The sequence below is a fragment of the Oncorhynchus keta genome, chromosome 27 (genome assembly GCF_023373465.1).
Source record: "Oncorhynchus keta strain PuntledgeMale-10-30-2019 chromosome 27, Oket_V2, whole genome shotgun sequence".
Classification (NCBI taxonomy): Eukaryota; Metazoa; Chordata; class Actinopteri; order Salmoniformes; family Salmonidae; genus Oncorhynchus; species Oncorhynchus keta.
This window is the reverse complement of record NC_068447.1, coordinates 37,182,746-37,205,960: the sequence shown is the minus strand read 5'-3', so window position 1 is coordinate 37,205,960 and position 23,215 is coordinate 37,182,746. Positions and strand designations below refer to the sequence as shown.

Below are 23,215 nucleotides of genomic sequence, written 5' to 3'. Positions count from 1 at the left end.
CTATCCGTCAATTGAAAAAACTAGACAATTGTGCGGTCTAGTTTGCTTAACATACGGAATTTGAATGGTTAATACTTTTACTTTGTCTTTTAAGTACATTTGAGCAATTCCATTGACTTTTAATACTTAAGTTTATTTAAAACCAAATACTTTTAGACTTTTACTCAAGTAGTATTTTACTTGGTGACTTTTACTTGAACTTGAGTCCTTTTCTCTTAAGGTATCTTTACTATTACTCAAGTATGACAATTCAGTACTTTTTCCACAACTGATGAGCGGGCAGAAAAAAACAAATATGCATAATTTTGGGGGGGAGAAATAAAATACAAAATAATGTTTTTGCTTATGTATTACCAGTACGTCAGTGTGCTTTTTAATTAAATGTCTTCAAAAGAGTTCTGCCCAGTCAGTGAAGGAATGAGTCATAAAACAAACTTCCTTGTATACATTAGCTTATGTGCACTGAGTGGAAGTTCCTTTTTTGGGGAAAGTGAGTACAACATTATTTTTTGACAGTTTAAATTACTGTCAACATTGCGTAATCATTATTGGAAGGAAGTGTAGTCAGCATTATACGTCTACCCACAATAATAGACATATTGAAGTATGGGGCAACAATAGGAAGCTGTGCACCTCCATGAAGAATAAAAGGAATGTTTTAGGAAAGCACAGCTTCCTTCTTATGTAGTGTAGTGCTTGACTGCAGTTTGATAAATCATGTAACAGCCATTAGAGATTCCTTGATGACCTCCCTAGCATAGATTATTAGCTGTTGAAATATATTTATTATTACAGTAGATCAGGGGCAGACTGGGAAAATAATTTGACCCTGGCAATTTATCACCACCAGCCCACGTCACTGCACTTCCAGTGGGGGTTCAATAGAGATTAATTACATACATCTGTATGTGCACTAACTAATATCATAGGCTAATTAAATTGGGGTTCAACACCTGAGGTGGAAACACGAAACACAGTTGTAGGCTACTACCCATGAGACCATTCCCTCACAATGGCCGGTTCACAATTTGCGTACGTGCCGCTCCATATCTCAAAGCCATATCAAATATCTTGGTTGTAAAATAATTGCTATTGAGCTGAATATTGAAAGGTGATAAATACAAATTACACCTACAGAAAGATTAAACCCTCCACTCCTCGACAGGGCCAAGTGTACGAAGATTCCTAAGCTGTGTTTTCCCACAATTGCATTTTTAAATGTTATATGATCAGAACAAATTTTCTCTCAAGCATATGGGAGGAAAGAAGAGTGCCTGGCTCATCACAGCAGCAGGCCCCAGCAAGGGCACAGAGGCAGGGCAGACACTTTCATTACATGAATCCATGAGGATAATAGTTTTTGACCAATTTATAGTTTTAGCTGCCCCAAAAAATAAGACATTTTGAGTGAGGTGACAATGTAGAATGTGCTCTTTCTAGGTTTGTAGGCACCCTTTCCGTTTTTTACGATCCGTGATCTTGGCTGTCTAACTGATAGAGTCTGAGCAGGTCTTTTTGCTAATGCTGCATTTGACTTTGAATGAGTTTGCGTGACCTCAGCTCAGCCTATCAGAAAACAGTCCCGGCCCATCTTGGTAGGGGGGCTGGCCTTTGCCCATTGATCAGCTAAAGGCTCATTATATACTGAACAAAAATATGAACGAAACATGTAACAATTTCAAAGACGATCCCACAGGTGAAGGAGCCCGATGTGGAGGTCCTGGGCTGGCATATTTACGCATGGTCTGGGGTTGTGATGCCAGTTTTACGTATTGCCAAATGTTCCAAAACGACATTAGAGGCAGCTTATGTCTGGTGGACATTCCTGCAGTCAGCATGTCAATTGCATGCTCCCTCAAACTTGAGACATCTGTGGCATTGTGACGTGTAACAAAACTGCACATTTTAAAGTGGCCTCTTATTGTCTCCAGCACAAGGTGCACCTGTGTAATGATCATGCCGTTTAATCAGATTATTGATATGCCATACCTGTCAGGTGGATGGATTATCTTGGCAAATGATAAATGCTCACTAACAGGGATATGAATAAATGTGTGCACAAAATTTGAGAGAAATAAGCTTTTTGTGCTTATGGAAAAGTCTGTGGTTTTTTTTCAGCTCTCGAGACATGGTTCCAACACTTTACATGTTGCATTTATATTTTTGTTTAGTGTAGATTAGAACAACTGAGAAATAGCTCAAAAACAAACAAAAAACATATTTTTCATTGTTTTATTTTTATCAGCAACAAGAAATTGTGTCAGTTTTGACTAGCCCAGCCATCTAAAAAAATGGCCCAGCCCATCTGGCATTTTCCAGAATTGAAAGGTGGTCACTCCACCGCTACAGTAGATGTAAGGGCAAAAATAGCCATGTTATTGACACAACAAGATATCACAACAAGAGTTAAAAGTACAAAGTTATTTATTTTTTTAAGCAATTTAACACGTGGAAAATTACATCCAATAATAAATACATTTTGTTTAAAAAATATTACATTGGCAGATAAATAGGTGTTAACATAGATGAAATAAGTTAAATAATTAAATATGTTAAAAATATGTTAAGTTACTTCACAATTTCATACATTTGATAAATATATTAATATGGATAGATACATATATAAATACATTCCTAAATATAAACAACTGTTCCAAAGTGGAACACAGGCAGATATATAAGTGTGTTAATGAAATGTTTATGAAACATTGTAATAACATACAACACCACAAAAGTTACTTGTCATTTCAGACTATTTTGATCAAATTGATCATACAATTAATGTAGATGTCCATCTACTACTATGTTGTCTAATACTGAAACAGATCACAGATGACGAATCAATTGTGGCCTGCTTCGCAGCTTTAGATACAATATTTAGGCGAATCCATTATGTGTTTTGCAGGATCACCAGGGGCAAAGACCCGAGCCATGAGGATGGAGAAGGAGAACAGCTTCTCAATATTGTCACGGCACAGTCCTGGCTCTTCCCAGCTCTTCACTTCCTGCCACTTCTCTTCTGAATGAGGATGGGGCTCCTACAAAACAATTAAGAGTAAGGATATGCAACCTCTCAATTAATAAGTTATTGAAATATGATTCTGTAGATTGAGAGATCAGTAGGTTCAGACTTCAAATACACTGGACGGACTTACCTTCAATTCTAAAAGGAGTTTTTTCACTACTGTGTTCACCATCTTTCCAGTTTTTGCACAGTTATTCTTGAACTGACTAATTATCCCAAATACTGTACTGTAGTTCTTCAGAGCAAAAACCATCTTCTTAAGACAAGGCTTAGGTGGATCATGGTTAAAAAAAGACAAAGGGTGATTCATTATTTCAGTTTTGTACACTTGGTGTTGTGTATTTGTTTCTCATTTGTGTCTGACAGATGATAGAATTAGTTAGTTCTTTAAACATTTTGAAAAAAATTGCATGTGTATAACCATTGACCACATATGTGCTTTATTGAAGTTGTTGGTCCAAGTTAATTCCCTATCAGAATGGAAGTTGTGACTTACCATTGAATCTGCTCTTAGGTTTTTTGGATCACATTTGTCTGCGGCTTCCACCAGCACTCTTGGCCCTTTGACAACTCTTTCCACATTTTGCAAATGACTGAGCTCCTGCAGGACATGATAAAATATTTCAGAGGCAGATTCAATACAAGTTTCCTACCTGTAGCAGGCACCTATTAATTTCCACTTCTAACGGTCTGACTACCCACTGGGCACAGATGTCAGTTCAACATCTAGTTTTGATTTACATTTGATTGAGTTGTCAACTAAAGTGAATTTAACTTTTTTTTTTTAAACACAATGTCATTGGATTTCGGTAAAAAAAAGTTATGCGGAAAAATGACGAAATGCTCTTAAATGTATTACTTTTGTCAAATCCAATACATTTCCCACGTTGTTTCAACGTCATCACATTGATTTTTGGGTTTGAAATAAAGTGGAAACAACGTTATTTGAACCAGTTTTTAACCAATAGGTACCAAATGTCCCACAAAAGCATCAATAACCAGGGTAGTTTAGGCCTACTTCAATTCAGTTTTATCATCACCCTACCATTAGCAATACTGAATACTGATGATAAACCACTTACCTCAGTTAAGAGTCTTTTAGCAAGTTCATTTAGTTTTAAAGAGCCCTCTGTGACTTCATTCCAACTGATTCCAACTGTTTGATTAACTGGAGCGCCTAATGCAACTGTAAATACCGCAAGAAGGCCAACAACGGTTATGAACGGCAGGTACATGACTCTGATTTCTTCTACGATTGATTGCAGTTCTGCAGGTCCGTATTGCTTGTGTTTATAAATCGCAGTTTTGGTGACATTGCAGCGGAGTCCCTGTCCATTTATATGCTTAGACAGACCGGTGAGTCACGCGAGGACTTTCCCGGGGCATCCTTCAGGTGAGTTTTAGCCTATAGCCAATAGAGATCAAATGTGTAGTTTCGTTTTCGTTAATGCTGTCCACGCCATATTGTAAAGAATGTGTTTGCAAAGCATTTGACTATTTTCCAATGACCAATGAACAAATGTTGTCTATTTATCATTGAAATTATTGTAGCGTATGTGTTCACCTGACAGTATGAGTGCAGACAATAAATGCACTTATACCCTATTAAATTTGTAGAGCTTGGGACTTTTATAGAAAATAAGTATGCAAGCTAAAAGTCTTAATTAGCCTAATCGACCCAAACGCACACCTATTCATCAAATGGTTCATAGCGAATACAATTGTTTTGAAGCCTAATTGCTGTTTTATTCAAATGTTTGTCTTATTTATTTAAAAAGGTATTAAACTGGTTATTTAATAGGCTTAGCCCTAGATATTTAAGTTTAAAGTACTCTTGTCTGATGAATATTCCCCCAAAATAAAACCACTTTTTAATAAAAGTATGTTTTATATTTGATAAAATACATTAAGCCAACAACTCTGCATATTGATTCAAACTCTTTCAAACTTTTTTGACTCAATTATACAAGAAGAATTTCAATTGAGGACATTTCATTGATGACATTTCCTCAATGACTCTTGTTGACTGGCTCTGTCATCATCATTTACAGATGGATTTCCTCTTTTGTAATGTATTTTGCAGTTTGGCATCTGTAGAACCACAGCTTTCAAGTGAAATTAGCCTACATTTGTTACATAAAGAACCACTGTGAAATGTACATTACTGGCTTCTAATGTGTGGGGCTGTGAGTAGTGTAAACTTTCCGCTTGCTTCTTGAGCCCCTGACAAATTCTCTTCATGAGAAGAATATTTTGTTGACCACTAAAATGGAGGTTAGGCCTACACTGAAAAGTACACAGGCAAATACCGCAATGAATAAAGTCATTGTTATGTATAAGTATGAGAACACACCTATTGTTCTTTGTTTAAATTAGAGAACATGTTTTTATTTCACAAGGAAAGATAAAGGGAAGGAAATGTAGAACAGAAATGTATTCAAATTCACTGGTGTGGTGGAGCCAATGCATGAATATGCATGATCAACACAAAAATGTATTCAGTTGAGAACAGGCAATTCCCAAAACACAAACACTTGCCAACAGGCCTGTATTAGAATAGTCTATGTTCTGATTCCCACCCAGGTTCAAAACATACATTTCATCAGATCTAGATTAGGCCTAAGCATATTCTTGACAAAAAAAACAAAAAAACATTCAATTGTGTAGGCCTACTGCACAGGCAAAGAGGTGAGAGTTCAAGGTTTTACTTTTCACTGTAAAATTAACATTAGACTACCAACACTTTACCTTCAATCGACTGCAACGTTTTTAACATTGAGGGTTTGGAATAACATCAAGACGAAGCAGCTGCGTTATAAGTGGGATGCACTGTTGAGTGCAACATCCCAAGGGGTTCGTACTGATTGAATGGACATTGTGACAGCCGGTTAAATGGTGTCCCTTGAGAAAGCAAAAACAAAATACATGTCAGTATTATCATAAGGAGACGTATACTTGGTATATGTAGGAGGAATGGAGGGAAAAGAGAGGCAGAGGAGGTCTAAGAGAGAGAGGGAGGAAGATGGTGAGCTTGAGTCAGTTACAAATGGCAGAAAAAGGGAGATTGTTTGTTAAAGAAGAATGGTAGAAAGTGTAAGCAGAGTGAGCTGAAGGCAGGAGGAGAAATGGAAAGGAATGAGGACAAAGCATCGGAGGTGGTAGGTGTGGTGAAGTTCTCGGAGCCCGAGGCTTGCACCAAGGGTTGGGATAAAGATGAGTCTGTGACAGTAGGAGTGAAGTTTTTGGAAAAAGTGGCCCCTTGCCTTTTGGCTTATCGATTTGTGGTTTCAGGGTGGGTGAAAACAGAGTTGGATACTATGGAATCGGTGAGGGTAGAAGGAGCTCTGCGTTATACGAATGGGAGCAAGAAATGTGAATTGTTTCACTCTCAACAAAAGTGTGCCATTGAAAGGAGTGATTACTGGGGTAGCAGTAAATGTTAAAGTTGACCAACTGAAGGGGAAGATTCCCGGTGTTTGTGATGCTCGTCATTTGGTGCGACGCAGATGTTGAGTCTTTGCCTGACATAGTGATGTTAGGATATATAAGTATCCTGAGAGGAGTGGTGTGAGTAGGAGATCTGTACCAGTACAGAATAATAGGCCAACAAGTGATATATGTTTCAGTAAGATTGAATGTTTTGCATTTATAGCAATGGATATCAACTGTACTGCAGGGATGGAATGTATAAGTTGCAGAAAATAGAGGTTGTGGTGACAGCTGCAGAGAAGTATTTGGGTGTGCGAGACTTGACATCAGAAGAGTTACAGGGTGTGTTAAGTGGTATTGTCCCATCCTTTCAGGTTGTTGGCATGAGGTAGGACTAAATATATTTAAATAGTGGAGAAGGGTGATATTTATATTTTATTTAGTTTTTGAATTTTTGTTGATAGTGTAGTGTTAGATGGTAGGGTATTTGTTTATTTATTTTTCAAGCAAAGTATAAGGGAGTTGTACTCCAGTTTAGTAGGTGGCAGTAATGCAACATATTGGATGAAGAATAAGAAACATTGAGGGTTGGTTCTGAACTTTGTCGTTTCGTGAACGTAGCGACACTACTTGCTCCGGAAGTACTTGGTTGCTCGTTGGTTTTATTGTTATTATGAATGAAGCAATCATGGGCGCAAAGAAATCTACATAACAAAATTAGAAACTGAGAAGCTATTATTTGGGGCACAGTGTACAGCTATACATTTAGTAAATTATTAATGTCTTTGTTTCCATTGATTTTAAACATAGAATTCGTATTAGGAGTTGTGTTATCCAAACTGTAGCTCGTGCTCACTAACGTCGCTAACGTTAGTTAGCTAGCAAACAGTTGCATGAAATCCGCACATGTTGGGCCGATACAGCTAACTAGTTTGTCCTCTTTTAATTTCTTAAAAATAATGAACACTCTACTATTGCAATCCAGTATAGCAATATTGTAATTCTTAGTTTACGAATACAGCAAACCAACAACTATAGCCCTGATGGTTACCTATTATGCTTAGCATGCTGACAGGGCTAGATTAGCTGGGGTGTAATCATTAGTCCAAACAGTTGCAAAACGTGCAACTAAAATACGTTTCTATTGGACACATTCAGGTAAGTCCCATATACCTCAGCGGTAAAATCCTTTCACATTTTAATTATGTTTGCTTCCGTTTAAAAAACGATTTGCAACAGAATCTGCTGAATGAATACACCTCTGTTACGCCAAGAGGTCACTAGTGTTCATTTATTTATTTTTATTGAACCTTTATTTAACTCCGCTAGTCAGTTAAGAACAAATTCTATATTTACAATGATGGCCTAATGAGAATGCTACCTAAATATAATTCATAATCTGTAGCTAACTGGCTACTACAGTCAGTCTGTAATCCAATTTGCGAGCCTATTTGAACAACATGCACCCATTTTATTTCCAGGACAGATGTCTTCATGATGAACTTTGATGGTCTGGACCCAGGAATGGGTGAATACGCACCCGCCCTCCATGGGAATCTAGAGCCGAGTAGGGAGCCCTCGATGGATCCACGACTCAATCCGGGTTTGTTGCAAGGTGTGGAGCTTGATCCAGATGGTCTTCCCGTGGCCATACCTGAGTCTGTGCACATGATGGAGGGGATGTTCTCTGAGCTCCACAGTGTGCATGCAGAGGTGGGCGTTCCTGTCACAGCAACTCACTTTGACCTGCAAGAGGAGCTACTCTGGATGGGAAACCACAGGGTAAGAGACAAATTATTATGTGCGAAAATAGGGTCATTCCATGTCATTTCAGCAAGCCATGACACCCACTATCTTAGATTACCTGAGATGGTACCTATATTAGCATTTTCACGCTTCGTATCCAAGTAATCTATAAGTAACATCATTGTGTTACGCAGTACATTTTTTTTATATACTTGAGGATGATTTGCACATGATGTATGAAAATGCTGATATTAGGTACCATTAATTGGATTTGTGCCACAAATGCAAAACAGTTAGCATTTGAAACGGATGACAACAAAACCAAAGCATGGATTGCTGTCAGACCTTGTCTATAGACCGCTTACAGGGTAAGAAAATCAATAGTTTTGTAATTTGGGTGAACGATCCCTTTAACATTGGGTGGGGATCCTTAAAAAAATCACCTAATAGCAGGAAAATCATTGTCTAGTGGTTTGAACCTGGTAATATCAGTATGTAGGATGGGACATAGACATGAGAACTTCAATGACATATTTCTCTGAACAGGGGGAAAAAAACAATCACCAAATATATTTATAGTACATTACACAGGATGAAGAAATATACTCAGAGCTGCAGCTCCGTACTACTTGTTAGACATAGAGACCTAACACGATATACTCTTTGTTGGGGTGGGATTTCCAGGGGATGTGGGGTGGCCTTTGACCATTTCTTTGTATTCCTCATGTCTAACTCATTTGGTCCAAATCAGATGTTGGTTACTATATTTACTGAATATTATATGAATCCTATAATTTAAAATGGCCAGTTTGAATGCAATCAATTATCTTAATTGATCATAGATCAAATAATATTTCAACAATATAATGTTGCAGGAATACCTATTTTATCTGTTCCACCTTTTTGAGGTGGAACAACCCAATGGGGTATTACTAGTACTTGGAACATGTGTGTCCACAAATGTTTTGTTCACTTTCGTTTCAGTTGGCACTTTTTGTGTAATTTTGCAATTTTCCCAGTAATATTAACTTGTTTCCCCACTCTTCCCCACTCTCTTTTCCATAGGGACATGCAATGTCCTTCTTTGGTTCGACCATGGGCCGCTACTCATCTTTCCAGGCGCACTCGACTGATGACATTCGTCAGATTCAGAGCATGGAGACAGGGGTTCTGTTTCTCTCTAAGAGTAATCTCAAGTGCCAAACTCGTGGAGGCCTCGTAATGTTCGACTACCCGTGAGTGGCATGCAAATGCTTTTGCACATTGTAGTTTTCTTACTGATTTAGTTCTCACTGATAACCCAATCATGTTATTATGCGAGCCATGCAGCCATATTTGCTTAGTTTCAAAGGTGGGTGCTGAAATTACAGCTTCAGTTTGGGTGTCTACCTTGAATACTGTACATTATTGTATAATTGTCTTAATTAATGAATGTGTACATTTCAGAATGGAGGAGGGAGCTGACATGCATAGTCTGCTTATGACAGAAAACAATGCAATGCTCATGGGTGGACTACAGAATTATGTGCTTGAATTTGACCTTAATACTGTGCAGCAGACCCAAAAGGTATTGCATAACATCAGCATGTGAAGATATAACTATAGTTGCAATAAATAATTTTGCCTGTATTTTGTGGCCTATAGGCTCTTGAAAATAAGTGATTGTCTTGAAAATAAGTGATTGAATAGATGAATAATTGTAAATATTGTGATCTTTCCTTCCGATGCCTAGTTCACAGTCGAGGCTCCAGGGGTAGCTATCATGCGGCAGTCCAATCGTTTCTTATTCTGTGGGAACACATCTGGGAAGGTAAAGACAACAAGAGAGGCCCAAGGCCACCCATGTTTCTCAGTGTTTGGAAGATGCTACTAGGGCTTTTTACATACTTAACCATTCGTATAGGTCATCATCTTGCCTTCCACAAAACCAGGTGTCCCTTTGTGACCTGCGCACCTTCAAGCTAGAACATGAGTTTGATGCCTTCTCCGGTAGCCTGTCAGACTTCGATGTCCATGGCAACCTCCTGGCTGCGTGTGGGTTCTCCAGTCGAGGGCTGAACAGACTGGCGTGTGACCGCTTCCTCATGGTGTTTGACCTGCGCATGATGCGCACTGTGACACCACTCCAGGTGCACGTGGACCCCCTCTTCTTGCGCTTCATCCCTACATACACGTCACGCCTGGCCATCATCTCACAGACAGGTATTGATCAAATGGGGAATGTGTTTGTTATGCAGCCTGCTAGCTGTATTTATCAGACTGCAGAAAATAATTGACCATCTTTTCCCTCCATCCCCAGGAGAGTGTCAGTTCTGTGAGCCCACTGGACTAGCTAACCTGGCTGACGTCTTCCATGTCAACACCGTGGGCCAGTTGCTCATGAGCTTTGATGTGTCCTCCAGCAAGCAGGCTTTGGCCTTTGGGGACTCTGGGGGAGGTGTGCACCTTTGGTCAGACGCCCCAGAAGTCTCCTACAACAGCTACTCACGGGAGACAGAGTTTGCGCTGCCCTGTCTGGTAGACTCCTTGCCTCAGCTAGACTGGAGCCATGACCTGTTGCCCTTGTCCCTCATCCCCATGCCTTTGAACAGCTCAGAGCCGCTGCTGTCAGACTGGGTCACCACACAGGCCACTCCCAGCCCTAGGTAGGTAACACATTGTTTTAAGACAAGTGTTGTGACTTTGATCTGCTGAAGTAGGCTATGGGGTGAATTCACTGCACCTTGAGCTGGGTTAATGCCAATCTCTTCCCAAAAGTTCATGTAGATGTATTCTCTTGTGCCAGAAGCATCAATTGTCTTCTCCCCTCCCCCCAAAAGTGTATTTTCTTGCTACCTCAGATTGCTGATAACTTCTTTGAGGTAACATTTTCTTAAGACTGTGGTATGTGGTTGTCCCACCTAGCTGTCTTAAGATGAATGCACGAACTGTAAGTCACTCTGGATAAGAGCGTCTGCTAAAGGACTAAAATGTAAATGACTAAGTTAAAGTAAGTATAAAAATATTTCTCACCTTTTTATCCTCCAGACGAGCACCCCCAGTGGACCCAGAGATCCTGCGCACTATGAACTCTGTAGGGTTCATTGGTTACGCCCCCAATCCTCGCACACGTCCCCGGAACCAGGTACATCACTTATCCACAAATTCAGTGTATTTATTATTATTTTTTACATCAGAAGCAATGGGTTTTCATCCATTTTTTGACCCAGGCAGTGTTATCCAGGAAGAGTTAGATACTGAACTATGCTTGGCTTGTATAGAAATCCTCTCTTGGTGACCCAATGACCTGTTTTGCTGTGTTTCAGGTTCCTTACAAGATCAAGGAGGTTGAGCTGGACTATGATAACTACAATCAAGGTGTTCCTGAATCTCTTATTGGTCGAGATGAAGAACCACACCTGTACATGGTGCCCAAGAAATACAGGAAGGTGTGTCTCTTTACTAATTACATTGTTATCTATCTGTAATTGTGAAATGTGTGGTTTAATAGTATGATTATGTGTTATGAGCACAGTTCATTGTGGGTGATGTGGTTAGCTTGTTGTGGTAACGATAAGACCTGACATCTTGGATTGTTTTGTGCCCATCAGGTCACCATCAAATACTCCAAACTTGGCTTGGAGGACTTTGACTTCAAACATTACAACAGGACCCTGTTTGCTGGTCTTGAACCTCACATTCCCAATGCTTACTGCAACTGCATGATCCAGGTGAGAATCGGAAATGAGTGGCGTTTATTTATGTACTCTATGTATAACAAGGTTGATTTATATTTGTTTAATTTATCGAGCTCATGATTATTTGTTCCCATTTACAAATGAAAATTTTGTAAGATTATTTCAGTGTGTGTTTTCCCTGTGTGTCTGAATGGTTAGGTGTTGTATTTCCTGGAGCCAATCCGCTGCCTGGTCCAGAACCACCTGTGTCAGAAGGAGTTCTGTCTGGCGTGTGAGCTGGGCTTCCTCTTCCACATGCTGGACCTGTCACGAGGAGACCCCTGTCAGGTAGCCACTGATCATAGGAATAGAATGAATAGAAAGGCCTTCTCCATTCAAGTCAATGATGGCATAATGGGTGGACTGGTAGCCATTTTGAGTGTACCCGTGCCAGGAAGTAAAAGCACAAAGTATTCCCTTCAATCTGTGCTGTGATTTGTTAAGTCAACTCAACTGACATAGACGCGGTAAATAAATGAATGGAACGCAGACTGTGGGGGATAGAAGGATGCCGGATTGGGGCATATTCAACAAATCGAATCTAACAAAGTGGTTATTCATCAAATCCGCCATGATTGATGTACATTACTAAAGTCTGATGTGCACACATTTAGCTATTTTTTTTAGTTACAGTTAAGGATCTGGGTAGGAAAAACGTATCCAAAACTGTCCCTTAGAGGAACCTTCGAGATACATAGTTGATCTAGCACTCCGACATATACACCAAATCTAGCAATCACACTTCTGCCAGACTGACCTGGTTGAGGGTGACAAACTCAGCGTCCAGCCCCACGAGGTCTCCGGCCTGGCTCTTCCTCTGTCAGCAGCACACTGGCCTCGATGGGGTTTTTAACTGGGAAAGACAGACAGAAATCAAGTGTTGGAGTGGGGGTGTTATCAAACAGGTAATAAGTGCAGTCATACACAGTACCACAAACACCACCCATCTTCACAGAGGAGGTCAAGGTTATGTTGCGTACTGGTTTGGACTGACACCAAGACAACTATCCTGTACGTGTTATGTATACTGAACAAAATTATAAATGCAACTTGCAACAATTTCAAAGATCTTACTGAGTTACAGTTCATATAAGGAAATCACATACCTTAAAAAAAAGGTAGGGGCGTGGATCAGCAAACCAGTCAGTATCTGGTGTGACCACCATTTTCCTGATGCAGCATGACACATCTCCTTCACATAGTGTTGATCAGGCTGTTGAGTGTGGTCTGTGGAATGTTGTCCCGCTCCTCTTCAATGGCTGTGCGATGCTGTTGTATAGTACCAGTCAAAAGTTTGGACAGCTACTCATTCAAGGGTTTTTCTTTAGTTTGACTATTTTCGACATTGTAGAATAATAGTGAAGGCATCAAAATTATGAAATAACACTCATGGAATCATGTAGTAACCAAAAAAGGGTTAAACAAATCTAAATATATTTTATATTCTTCAAAGTAGAAATCCTTTGCCTTGATGACAGCATTGCACACTCTTGGCATTCCCTCAACCAGCTTCATGAGGTAGTCACCTGGAATGCATTTCAATGCCTTGTTAAAAGTTAATTTGTGGAATTTCTTTCCTTAATGCGTTTGAGACAATCCGTTGTGTTGTGACATGGTCGAGGTGGTATACAGAAGATTTGGTAAAAGACCAGGTCCGTATTATGGCAAGAACAGTTCAAATAAGCAGAGAGAAACGACAGTCCATCATTACTTTAAGACATCAGTCAATCCAGAAAATGTTAAGAATTTTGAAAGTTTCTTCAAGTGCAGTCGCAAAAACCATTAAGCGCTATGATGAAACTGGCTCTTGAGGACCACCACAGGAAAAGAAGACCCACAGTTACCTCTGCTGCAGAGGATAAGTTCATTAGAGTTACCAGCCTCAGAAATTGCAGCCCAAATAAATGCTTCACCGAGTTCAAGTAACAGACGCATCTCAACATCAACTGTTTAGAGGAGACGGCGAGAATCAGGCCTTCATGGTCAAATTGCTGAAAAAGAAGCACTACTAAAGGACACCAATAAGAATTAGAGACTTGATTGGGCCAAGAAACACGAGCAATGGACATTAGACCGGTGGAAATCTGTCCATGGGTCTGATTTTAAATTTGAGATTTTTGGTTCCAACCGCCGTGTCTTTGTGAGACGCAGAGTAGGTGAACGGATAATCTTCACGTGTATTCTGACCATGAAGCATGGAGGAGGAGGTGTGATGGTCTCCTGGTCTCCACAATCACCCGACCTCAACCCAATTGAGATGGTTTGGGATGAGTTGGACCGCAGAGTGAAGGAAAAGTAGCCAACAAGTGCTCAGCATATGTGGGAATTCCTTCAAGACTGTTGGAATAGCATTCCAGGTGAAGCTGGTTGAGAGAATGCCAAGAGTGTGCACACTCTAGGAGCTCAGACACAAAAATGTAATTACCAACATTGCGACATGATGAAGACAGCTTGGCTGTCGAAACGTTGGTATGAAGACAGCTTGGCTGTCGAAACGTTGGTAATTACATTTTTGCATCTGAGCTCCTAGAGTGTGCAGCTCTCTTTAATTTTCAAGACGATCAGAAATACTATCAGATCCCCAAATGGGCACATTTTATAAGCCAACATTTGCATGCTGGCCAGGTAGCCTAGGCCTACTTCTATGCATAATCAGTGCGCGTCCTTACTCAACATTGACAAGAGTGATCAAAACACAACTTGTAAATGGAAGGAAATTAACCAAAACATGTTTCTCACAAGTGTATCCTAGGTTGTACATTGTAAATAACATGTCCACTCCGACAATGAGAACTGTAAAATACTAATAATATATTAAATGCATTAACAGAAAATATGGTAACCAAACAAACATTGTAGATTAGAAATTATGTGAATTAACGCTGAATGGGTGGGTACTGATGTGCTCGACTAAAAAATTATAGATCAACCAAAAAATCGACCAGTCAACCAAATGGGGTCAGCCCTAGTGTGATCAGGGATGTATTCATTACGCCAATTCTGTTGAAAAACGTTTCTTAAACGGAAGCAAATGGAACAAAACAGGGATAAACATGCCTGAATTTGTCCAATAGAAACTCTTGTTTGCAACTGTTGGACTAATGACTGCGCCCGAGATCAGTTGCAGGCAAGAGTGAGCAAAGCGGTGTTGAATGTGTTACTGTCTGTCACCTTGATTTACTCTCATTTTTCTCTCGGGCCTGTGTGCACCTTCGTAAACTTTCATTCGTTGGCTCGGTTCTAGCAACCTCATGATGGGTATAGGGAAAACTCAAGTATCACACACACAGACTTTTGCCCTCAGAACAGCCTCCATTCGTTTGCTCCTGTAATTGCTCCTGTAAGTCGCTCTGGATAAGAGTGTCTGCTAAAAGACTAATATGTCAATGTAATGTGTAAATCTATTTGTCTACATGCCATTTTAAAAACAATGCAGCTATTGGAGTAAACCTATTTTGGGTTAAGACAAGTGACCATGAGTAAGAATAAGACATCTGATTAACACTTTTCATTTATAACGGTTGGTTTCATTATATCTAATAAATAACCAAATCATTGACGGATCAAAAGATAAGAGACATGGATTTCTTTTATCTGCCCCTGCAAGCCGGTCGGCATACGTGTCATCACACTCCCTCATCTGATTGGTCATTTCTCATGAACGGTAAACCGGCATATGCGTTATCACACTCCCTAATTTGATTGTTCGAGTCGGTGGGCCTTCTGTCTTTGGCTGTGGTAACTAGTGACGACCTTTAGGGTCAGAGGTTCCAAGCCATTCTATTCATTCTAGCTCTATGCCACCGACAGCCATGACACATCTCACACTCTGTCATATGGTCCATCTGTCAATACAAAATCATAGACCCCTGTAGTAATGGTAGTAGTAATAGATGTAATAGAGTTGTAATAAAGTGTTTGATGCAGTTGTAATAGAGGTAATAGAGCACTGTAATGTGTTTATGTATGCACTGAACTGACGGACCATAATTGAACCATCCTGCTGCCTACTCCCATGGCCATTCACTCATTGCAACTACTGTCCCCTCTAACCCCTCTCAAAGGCCAGTAATTTCCTCCGAGCTTTCCGAACAATCCCAGAGGCGTCTGCCCTGGGCCTTATCCTGGCTGACTCTGATGAGCAGACGGGGAAGGCCAGGCTGGGTCGTCTCATCCAGAGTTGGAACCGCTTCATTCTAACCCAGCTCCACCAGGAGACCCAGGAGCAGGAGGGGCCACAGGCCTACCGAGGAGCCAGCAGCAGGTGACACCTTTTTCCTTTTGTTTAACATTTTTAACAGCCCCCAAAAAAAAAAAAGATAAGAGTTAAAATGATGTGCATTTCTTAAACTCTCAATCTTAGGAAGTAAATCAGCTTTTAACATTTATTTAGTGTATACTAGAGAATATTCTATTTGTGTTTAGTGATGACTTTGGCTTGATAATTGTTTTATGCTTTGTTGGGACAGTGCTCTGGGCTCCTCAGGCGAGTCTGTAATCGGAAGGCAGTTTGGGTGTGAGGTTGAGAACAGCAGCCTGTGTCGCTGTGGAAAGGAGACAGTACGCTCCTCTCTCACCTTGCTCTTCACCATGCACTACCCTGAGCAGAACTCACTTGGTAAGTTTTCCCCTAATTATCTTTACTCTGCAAGTATTTGACTAGTATCACTGTTATCTGGGTAGTACAATGGATTTCTTGATCATATATTGATGTTTTACTGTAAACCATATTCTGTTAGATAAGACGATAAAGGAGTACGACTTTGCTGAGATCCTGAAGAAGAGTATATGTCTGGAGCAGAGTACACAGGCATGGTGTGAGAACTGTGAAAAGTACCAGCCCACAGTAAGTGGCACTTAAAAACTTTTTAAAAAACCTATTTTAGTTTTAAAATGGGTTTGTTTGAGTCAATTCTTTCATGTGTTTTTCCTGTATCCATCTATCTCTAGGTGCAGACACGGAACATCCGCTGCCTTCCTGATGTGCTGGTCATTAACTGTGAGGTGAACAGTGTCAAAGAAGCTGAGTTCTGGAAGGCTCAGGCAGAGGTGAGCTCTTAAATCCAAACCATGATCGACCGCTTGAGTTTTTCCTCCTACAATGGCAAATGCTGAATACAGACTGCGATTGATATTTACAATGACATGATGGCCATATATTTACAGGAGCTACAGGAGCACATTAGAGATTTAGTACTTCTATTATCCTGATGGTGTTGTGTTTCCAGTGTCTGTAATATTTTTCCACAAAGATATTACAGTGAATCAGGCTGTTCCTCTCTCTCCACAGTACGCTTTCATCAAGGCCAAGAAGAAAGAGGAAATGGAACCCCATAAGCCCAAAGAACCTCCACCACCACAACCAACAGAGTGGTGCTTAGAGTACGAATGATTAACCTTTCCAAATATTTGGCTGAGAGTTCATACTCTCATGGAAATATTGACGGGAAAGCTTGTTAAAACAATGATCATCTGACATTTTGTTTTTGAAATGTTACCCGGCATCGGGGCAATTCAGGGAGTAAACTGAAATTCAAATTTTCCTCAATGCACTTTTGATAACCTCCGTGTTGTTTAGGGAGGGGCTGGTCAATACGGAGGGCCTGACCTTTGACACCAGAGTGGAGGACCTGCGTCACATCTGGATCCCTCTCACTCTGAAGATGTCCATCAGCAAAAGCCAGGGCCTGGAGATAAGCAGTTGGCCAGAGGAAGAAGAGGTGAGAGAAGGGTTTCAAAATTCAGGGAATTGATTGAAAGTTCATGGAATTGTGCAACCCTAGGTGAGAGACACAGAACAGCCAACAACTACTTTTACTTCACATTCATAGGTTCACATTCATGGTTTTTCCATTTGGCTCCTTCTAACTTGTTTTTGTTTTTCCGTACTGGTTTCAATTTAATAGAATGAACTGTGTTAGCACTGTATGTGTGAAAATGCTTTTTCTTTAACCAATCGTTTAGCTGAGCTCCACTGAGGAGGCTGAAGGAGCGTCTCTCTATGACTTGGTGGTTACTGTGCCTCATGTACTGGACGCTCGAACTGGGGGAAATCTGGTAGCACACATCAAAGTGGGAGAGACCTATCACGTCAGAAAAGAGGTGAGTGGATGGATAGATCTGTTAGAGCCAAAGTAAGAACATCAACAGACATCAGGAGAATGGAAAGCTACACTTGGTGTACAAAACATTGAGAACACCTGCTCTTTCCATGACAGATTGACCAGGTGAATGCTATAATCCCTTATTGATGTCACTTGTTTAATCCACTTCAATCAGTGTAGACGATGGGGAGGAGACATTAAAGAAGAATTTTTAAGCTTTGAGACTGATTGTGTGTCGTCACATCCGGCCGGGATTGGGAGTCCCATAGGGCGGCGCTTAATTGGCCCAGCATTGTCCAGGTTTGGCCGGGGTAGGCCGTCATTGTAAATAAGAATTTGTTATTAACTGACTTGCCTAGTTAAATAAAGGTTAAATTAAAAATAATTAAAAAGAAAGATGTAGAGGGTGAATGGGCAAGACAAAATATTTAAGTTTCTTTTGAAAGGGGTATGGTAGTAGGATGCCAGGCGCACCGGTTTGTGTCAAGAACTGTAATGCTGCTGGGTTTTCCATGCTCAACAGTTTACCGTGTGTATCAAGAATGATCCACCACTTAAAGGACATCAACCAGCCAACATTGACACAACTGTGGGAAGCATTGGGGTCAACATGGGCCAGCATCCCTGTGAAACGCTTTTGACTCCTTGTAGATTCCATGCCCTGACGAATTGAGTCTGTTCTGAGGGCAAAGGGGGGGGGGGTTTATCTCAATATTAGGAAGGTATTCTTAATGTTTTGTAGACTCATTGTATATATGCTGATAATAATAATGTGAAAACCATATTTGACTAATTTATTTTTGTTCATGTTGCGGTTTAAGGGGGTAACACACCAGCAGTGGTATCTATTCAATGATTTCCTGATTGAGCCAATTGACAAGGTCATCTTTGATTACTCACTGAATCAACATATCAAATATTTTACTAATTCCTCAAATATAACAGGAGTCTAAAATACGTGTTTGTGTGTTTCAGGCGGAAGCAGCACAGTTTGATGTGAACTGGAAGGTGCCTGCCATCTTGTATTACGCCAAGAGAAACTACCACTCCAAATACGACCTACGCAGTAAGCAATCCACTCAATGGCAGTATGTCCAACCGGCCTCACAACCGCAGACTACATGTATGGCGTCGTGTGGGCGGGCGGTTGGCCGATGTCAACATTTTGAACAGAGTGCCCCATGGTGGCTGTGGGGTTATGGTATGGGCAGGCATAAACACAATTGCATTTTATCGATGCCAATTTGAATGCACAGAAATACCGTGACGAGATTGTGATTGAGACCCATTGTGAGGCCCACTTTTTTCAAGGTATCTGTGACCAACAGATGCATATCTCTATTCCCAGTCATGTGAAATCCATAGATTAGGGCCTAATGAATGTATTTCAATTGACTGATTTCCTCATATGAACTGTAACTCAGTAAAAATCTTTGAAATTGTTGCAAGTTGCATATAATTTTGTTCAGTATACATAACATGTACAGGATATTTGTCTTGGTGTCAGTCCAAACCAGTACACAACATAACCTTGACCTCCTCTGTGAAGATGGGTGGTGTTTGTGGTACTGTGTATGACTGCACTTATTACCTGTTTGATAACACCCCCACTCCAACACTTGATTTCTGTCTGTCTTTCCCAGTTAAAAACCCCATCGAGGCCAGTGTGCTGCTGACAGAGGCATCACTGGCGAGGAAGCAGAGGAAGAGCCACGCCACGTTCATCCCCCTCATGGTCAGTGAGATGCCCCAGGCCGGAGACCTCGTGGGGCTGGACGCTGAGTTTGTCACCCTCAACCAGGTCAGTCTGGCAGAAGTCTGATTGCTAGATTTGGTGTATATGTCAGAGTGCTAGATCAACTATGTATCTAGAAGGTTCCTCTAAGGAATAGTTTTTCCTTCCCAGATCCTTAACCGAAATCATTAAATAGGTGTATAGGAGGGGCAGCTTCACCCAAGCAGCATAAAAATGATGCTAATAATCAACATCTCTGCTTGGATATCCACTGTTTAAATTCCCCCCTATGGATCAAATCCATGTCTTTGGGTATGTAGGAGGAGGCAGAGCTACGCAGCGACGGCACCAAGTCTACCATTAAGCCCAGTCAGATGTCTGTGGCACGGATCACCTGTGTGCGCGGTCAGGGTCCCAACGATGGAGTACCATTCATCGATGACTACATCTCCACTCAGGAGCAGGTAATGCAGCCCCTCTCGACCTGGCAATAATATGAGTACTTCAACAGGATGGATGGATGTTCAGATAATTCTTGCTTTGCAGTAAAATTGGATGTTATATAACCACAAACAATACAGCTTCTTAAACAAAGATACCTAAATTCAACTCATCTTAGTTCTTAAAGTTGAATCTACTTCACTCTTTTGCTGGTGCAGGTGGTGGACTATCTGACCCAGTACTCAGGCATCAAACCAGGGGACCTAGATGCTAAGATTTCCTCCAAGCACTTGACCACTCTGAAGTCAACTTACCTGAAGCTGCGCTTCCTCATTGACACCGGAGTGCGCTTTGTTGGCCATGGTTTACAAAAGGACTTCCGGGTTATAAATTTGCTGGTAAATTTGTATTCTTAATATATCGGATTGTGAAATTGAACCAAATGGACCTGTTTCTATACCCCTGGCTGCGGTTTTAGTAAAGATTATGGGCCGGTTTCCCAGACACAGATTAAGCCTTGGACTAAAAAGAATGCTCAATGGAAAATGTCCTTTAAAATGGCTTTTTAGTCCAGAACCAATCTTAATCTGTGTCCAGTAATCCTGCCCTATTGGTTAGCTAGAAACAGTAGACGGGGTCATTTCAGTGGAGGGAGTTTGGGAGCTCATCTGTGTTTTTATGTTTCCTGGCTCAGGTGCTGAAGGATCAGGTTGTTGACACAGTCTACCTGTTCCATATGCCTCGTAAGAGGATGATCTCTCTGCGCTTTCTCGCCTGGTACTTCCTGGGTAAGAGTTTATACTCCTCAACCACTGTTTTGTTCATATAGAAATTACTGTCTGCCATTTTTCAAATTTCTCCATGTAACACAAAATTGTGTGAAATGGTAAAACTGCTACTTGCTTCTCCAGACCTTAACATCCAGGGTGAGACCCATGACAGTATCGAGGATGCACGCACTGCGCTTTCTCTCTACAATAAGTACCTGGAACTGAGTCGTGGAGGAGGAAACAACGAAGTCCGCAAAGTTCTGAAGGGACTCTACGAGAAAGGCCGCAAGATGGACTGGAAAGTCCCGGACTGTGACACAGGAGATGGTTAAGGTAGCCCAAAAAGTATGAAACTGGCATTGCATTAGAGAGTGTAATGTTGGTGGGGTTTAGTAATTATTGAGGTTAACTAAACTTTGTTTACTATTATTAGCCGTTTACAGTATCAATCAATCCATACTGATTGAATGTGGTCCCCTCCCACAGGTACAACTGTCTTCCCTCAATGATGGGACTGTGAAGAGTGCCTGAAGACAAACTGATTCACTCTCTATTTCAATCAGCCTTTTCTTTTGTATAGTTACAACTAGGGCTGGCACAATTACCATACAACAGTTTAACCAACAGTTATGGATGAAGACCGTCATGAAAATAAAATAACCATCCTAACTGTATATTTTTTTGTTGCTATTTGAAAGGTCATAATGATGACCGCGGTAATTTGACTGACCAATAACCGTCATCAAAAATTCCATGACGTCGCAGCCCTAGTATCAATAAGTTCAATAAGACCCCATACATGAAACTGGACAAGTCATCGACAAGAGCAGAATCCTGACAGGGGTTGTGTCAGTGTCCCAACTTTACACATAATCTTGCTTGCCTGTACAGCATTTGAATAAGGAATGAACAGTTTTGATCTTCAAAGCATAAACCAAAACTATTTCTGATTTCATTTTTCCTATTCTTCATTAGATTTGTAAAGAATGTTTGTCTGTCATTATGCTGTACATTATGCTGCTTACAAGGGCAAAGAATAGTATTTTGAAAATGTGCTGAAGTTTTTGTAGTGATGTTTCTAGAGGCCTGTAATTAAAACAGAATATAAACTCAGCAAAAAAAAGAAACGTCCCTTTTTCAGGACCCTGTCTTCCAAATAACTTCACAGATCTTCATTGTAAATTGTTTAAACACTGTATCCCATGCTTGTTCAATGAACCATAAACAATTAATGAACATGCACCTGTGGAACGGTCGTTAAGACACTAACAGCTTATAGACGGTAGGCAATTAAAGGTCACAGTTATGAAAACTTAGGACACTAAAGAGGCCTTTCTACTGAAACCAAAAGAAAGTTGCCCAGGGTACCTGCTCATCTGTGTGAACGTGCCTTATGAATGAGGCAAGGAGGCATGACGACTGCAGATGTGGCCAGGGCAATAAATTGCAATGTCCGTACTGTGAGACGCCTAAGACAGCACTACAGGGAGACAGGGCGTACAGCTGATCGTCCTCGCAGTGGCAGACCACGTGTAACAACACACCTGCACAGGATCGGTACATCCGAACATCACACCTGCGGGACAGGTACAGGATGGCAACAACAACCCCCCGAGTTATACCAGGAACACACAATCCCTCCATCAGTGCTCAGACTGTCCACAATAGGCTGAGAGAGGCTGGACTGAGGGCTTGTAGGCCTGTTGTAAGGCAGGTCCTCACCAGACATCACCGGCAACAACATTGCCGGCACAAACCCACCGTCGCTGGACCAGACAGGACTGGCAAAAAGTGCTCTTCACTGATGAGTTGCGGTTTTGTCTCACACAGGGTGATGGTCGGAGTTGTGTTTATCATCGAAGGAATGAGCGAGGCCTGTACTCTGGAGCGGGATCGATTTGGAGGTAGAGGGTCCGTCATGTTCTGGGGCGGTGTGTCACGGCATCATCGGACTGAGCTTGTCAATGCAGGCAATCTCAACGCTGTGCGTTACAGGGAGACATCCTCCTCCCTCATGTGGTACCCTTCCTGCAGGCTCATCCTGACATGACCCTTCAGCATGACAATGCCACCAGCCATACTGCTCGTTCTGTGCGTAATTTCCTGCAAGACAGAAATGTCAGTGTTCTGCCATGGCCAGCGAAGAGCCCGGATCTCAATCCCATTGAGCACGTCTGGGACCTTTTGGATCAGTGGGTGAGGGCTAGGGCCATTCCCCTAAAGAAATGTCCGGGAACTTGCAGGTGCCT

At 41.1% G+C, this 23,215-nt stretch overlaps 2 protein-coding genes across 2 annotated transcripts; one reads left to right on the top strand and one right to left on the bottom strand.

The window, feature by feature from the left end:
• Positions 1-2,409: 2,409 nt before the first annotated feature.
• LOC118359475 (uncharacterized) lies at positions 2,410-4,596 on the bottom strand. The gene is made up of 4 exons (XM_035737991.2): positions 4,108-4,596; positions 3,522-3,626; positions 3,156-3,293; positions 2,410-3,038 (listed from the first exon to the last, which is right to left on the bottom strand). Exons 1-4 carry the CDS (start codon positions 4,258-4,260, stop codon positions 2,865-2,867), a joined length of 570 nt encoding a protein of 189 aa, XP_035593884.1. The 5' UTR covers positions 4,261-4,596; the 3' UTR covers positions 2,410-2,864.
• Positions 4,597-7,078: 2,482 nt separating this feature from the next.
• pan2 (poly(A) specific ribonuclease subunit PAN2) lies at positions 7,079-21,916 on the top strand. Its single transcript, XM_035738872.2, has 26 exons — positions 7,079-7,612; positions 7,936-8,236; positions 9,266-9,435; positions 9,647-9,767; positions 9,933-10,010; positions 10,132-10,402; positions 10,500-10,845; positions 11,228-11,324; positions 11,506-11,628; positions 11,791-11,910; positions 12,076-12,204; positions 15,981-16,180; positions 16,386-16,534; positions 16,656-16,762; positions 16,867-16,965; positions 17,207-17,298; positions 17,495-17,636; positions 17,881-18,018; positions 18,842-18,901; positions 18,996-19,086; positions 19,664-19,821; positions 20,076-20,219; positions 20,415-20,594; positions 20,891-20,984; positions 21,108-21,299; positions 21,453-21,916. Exons 2-25 carry the CDS (start codon positions 7,949-7,951, stop codon positions 21,296-21,298), a joined length of 3,588 nt encoding a protein of 1,195 aa, XP_035594765.1. The 5' UTR covers positions 7,079-7,612; positions 7,936-7,948; the 3' UTR covers position 21,299; positions 21,453-21,916.
• The last annotated feature ends 1,299 nt before the right edge of the window (positions 21,917-23,215 follow it).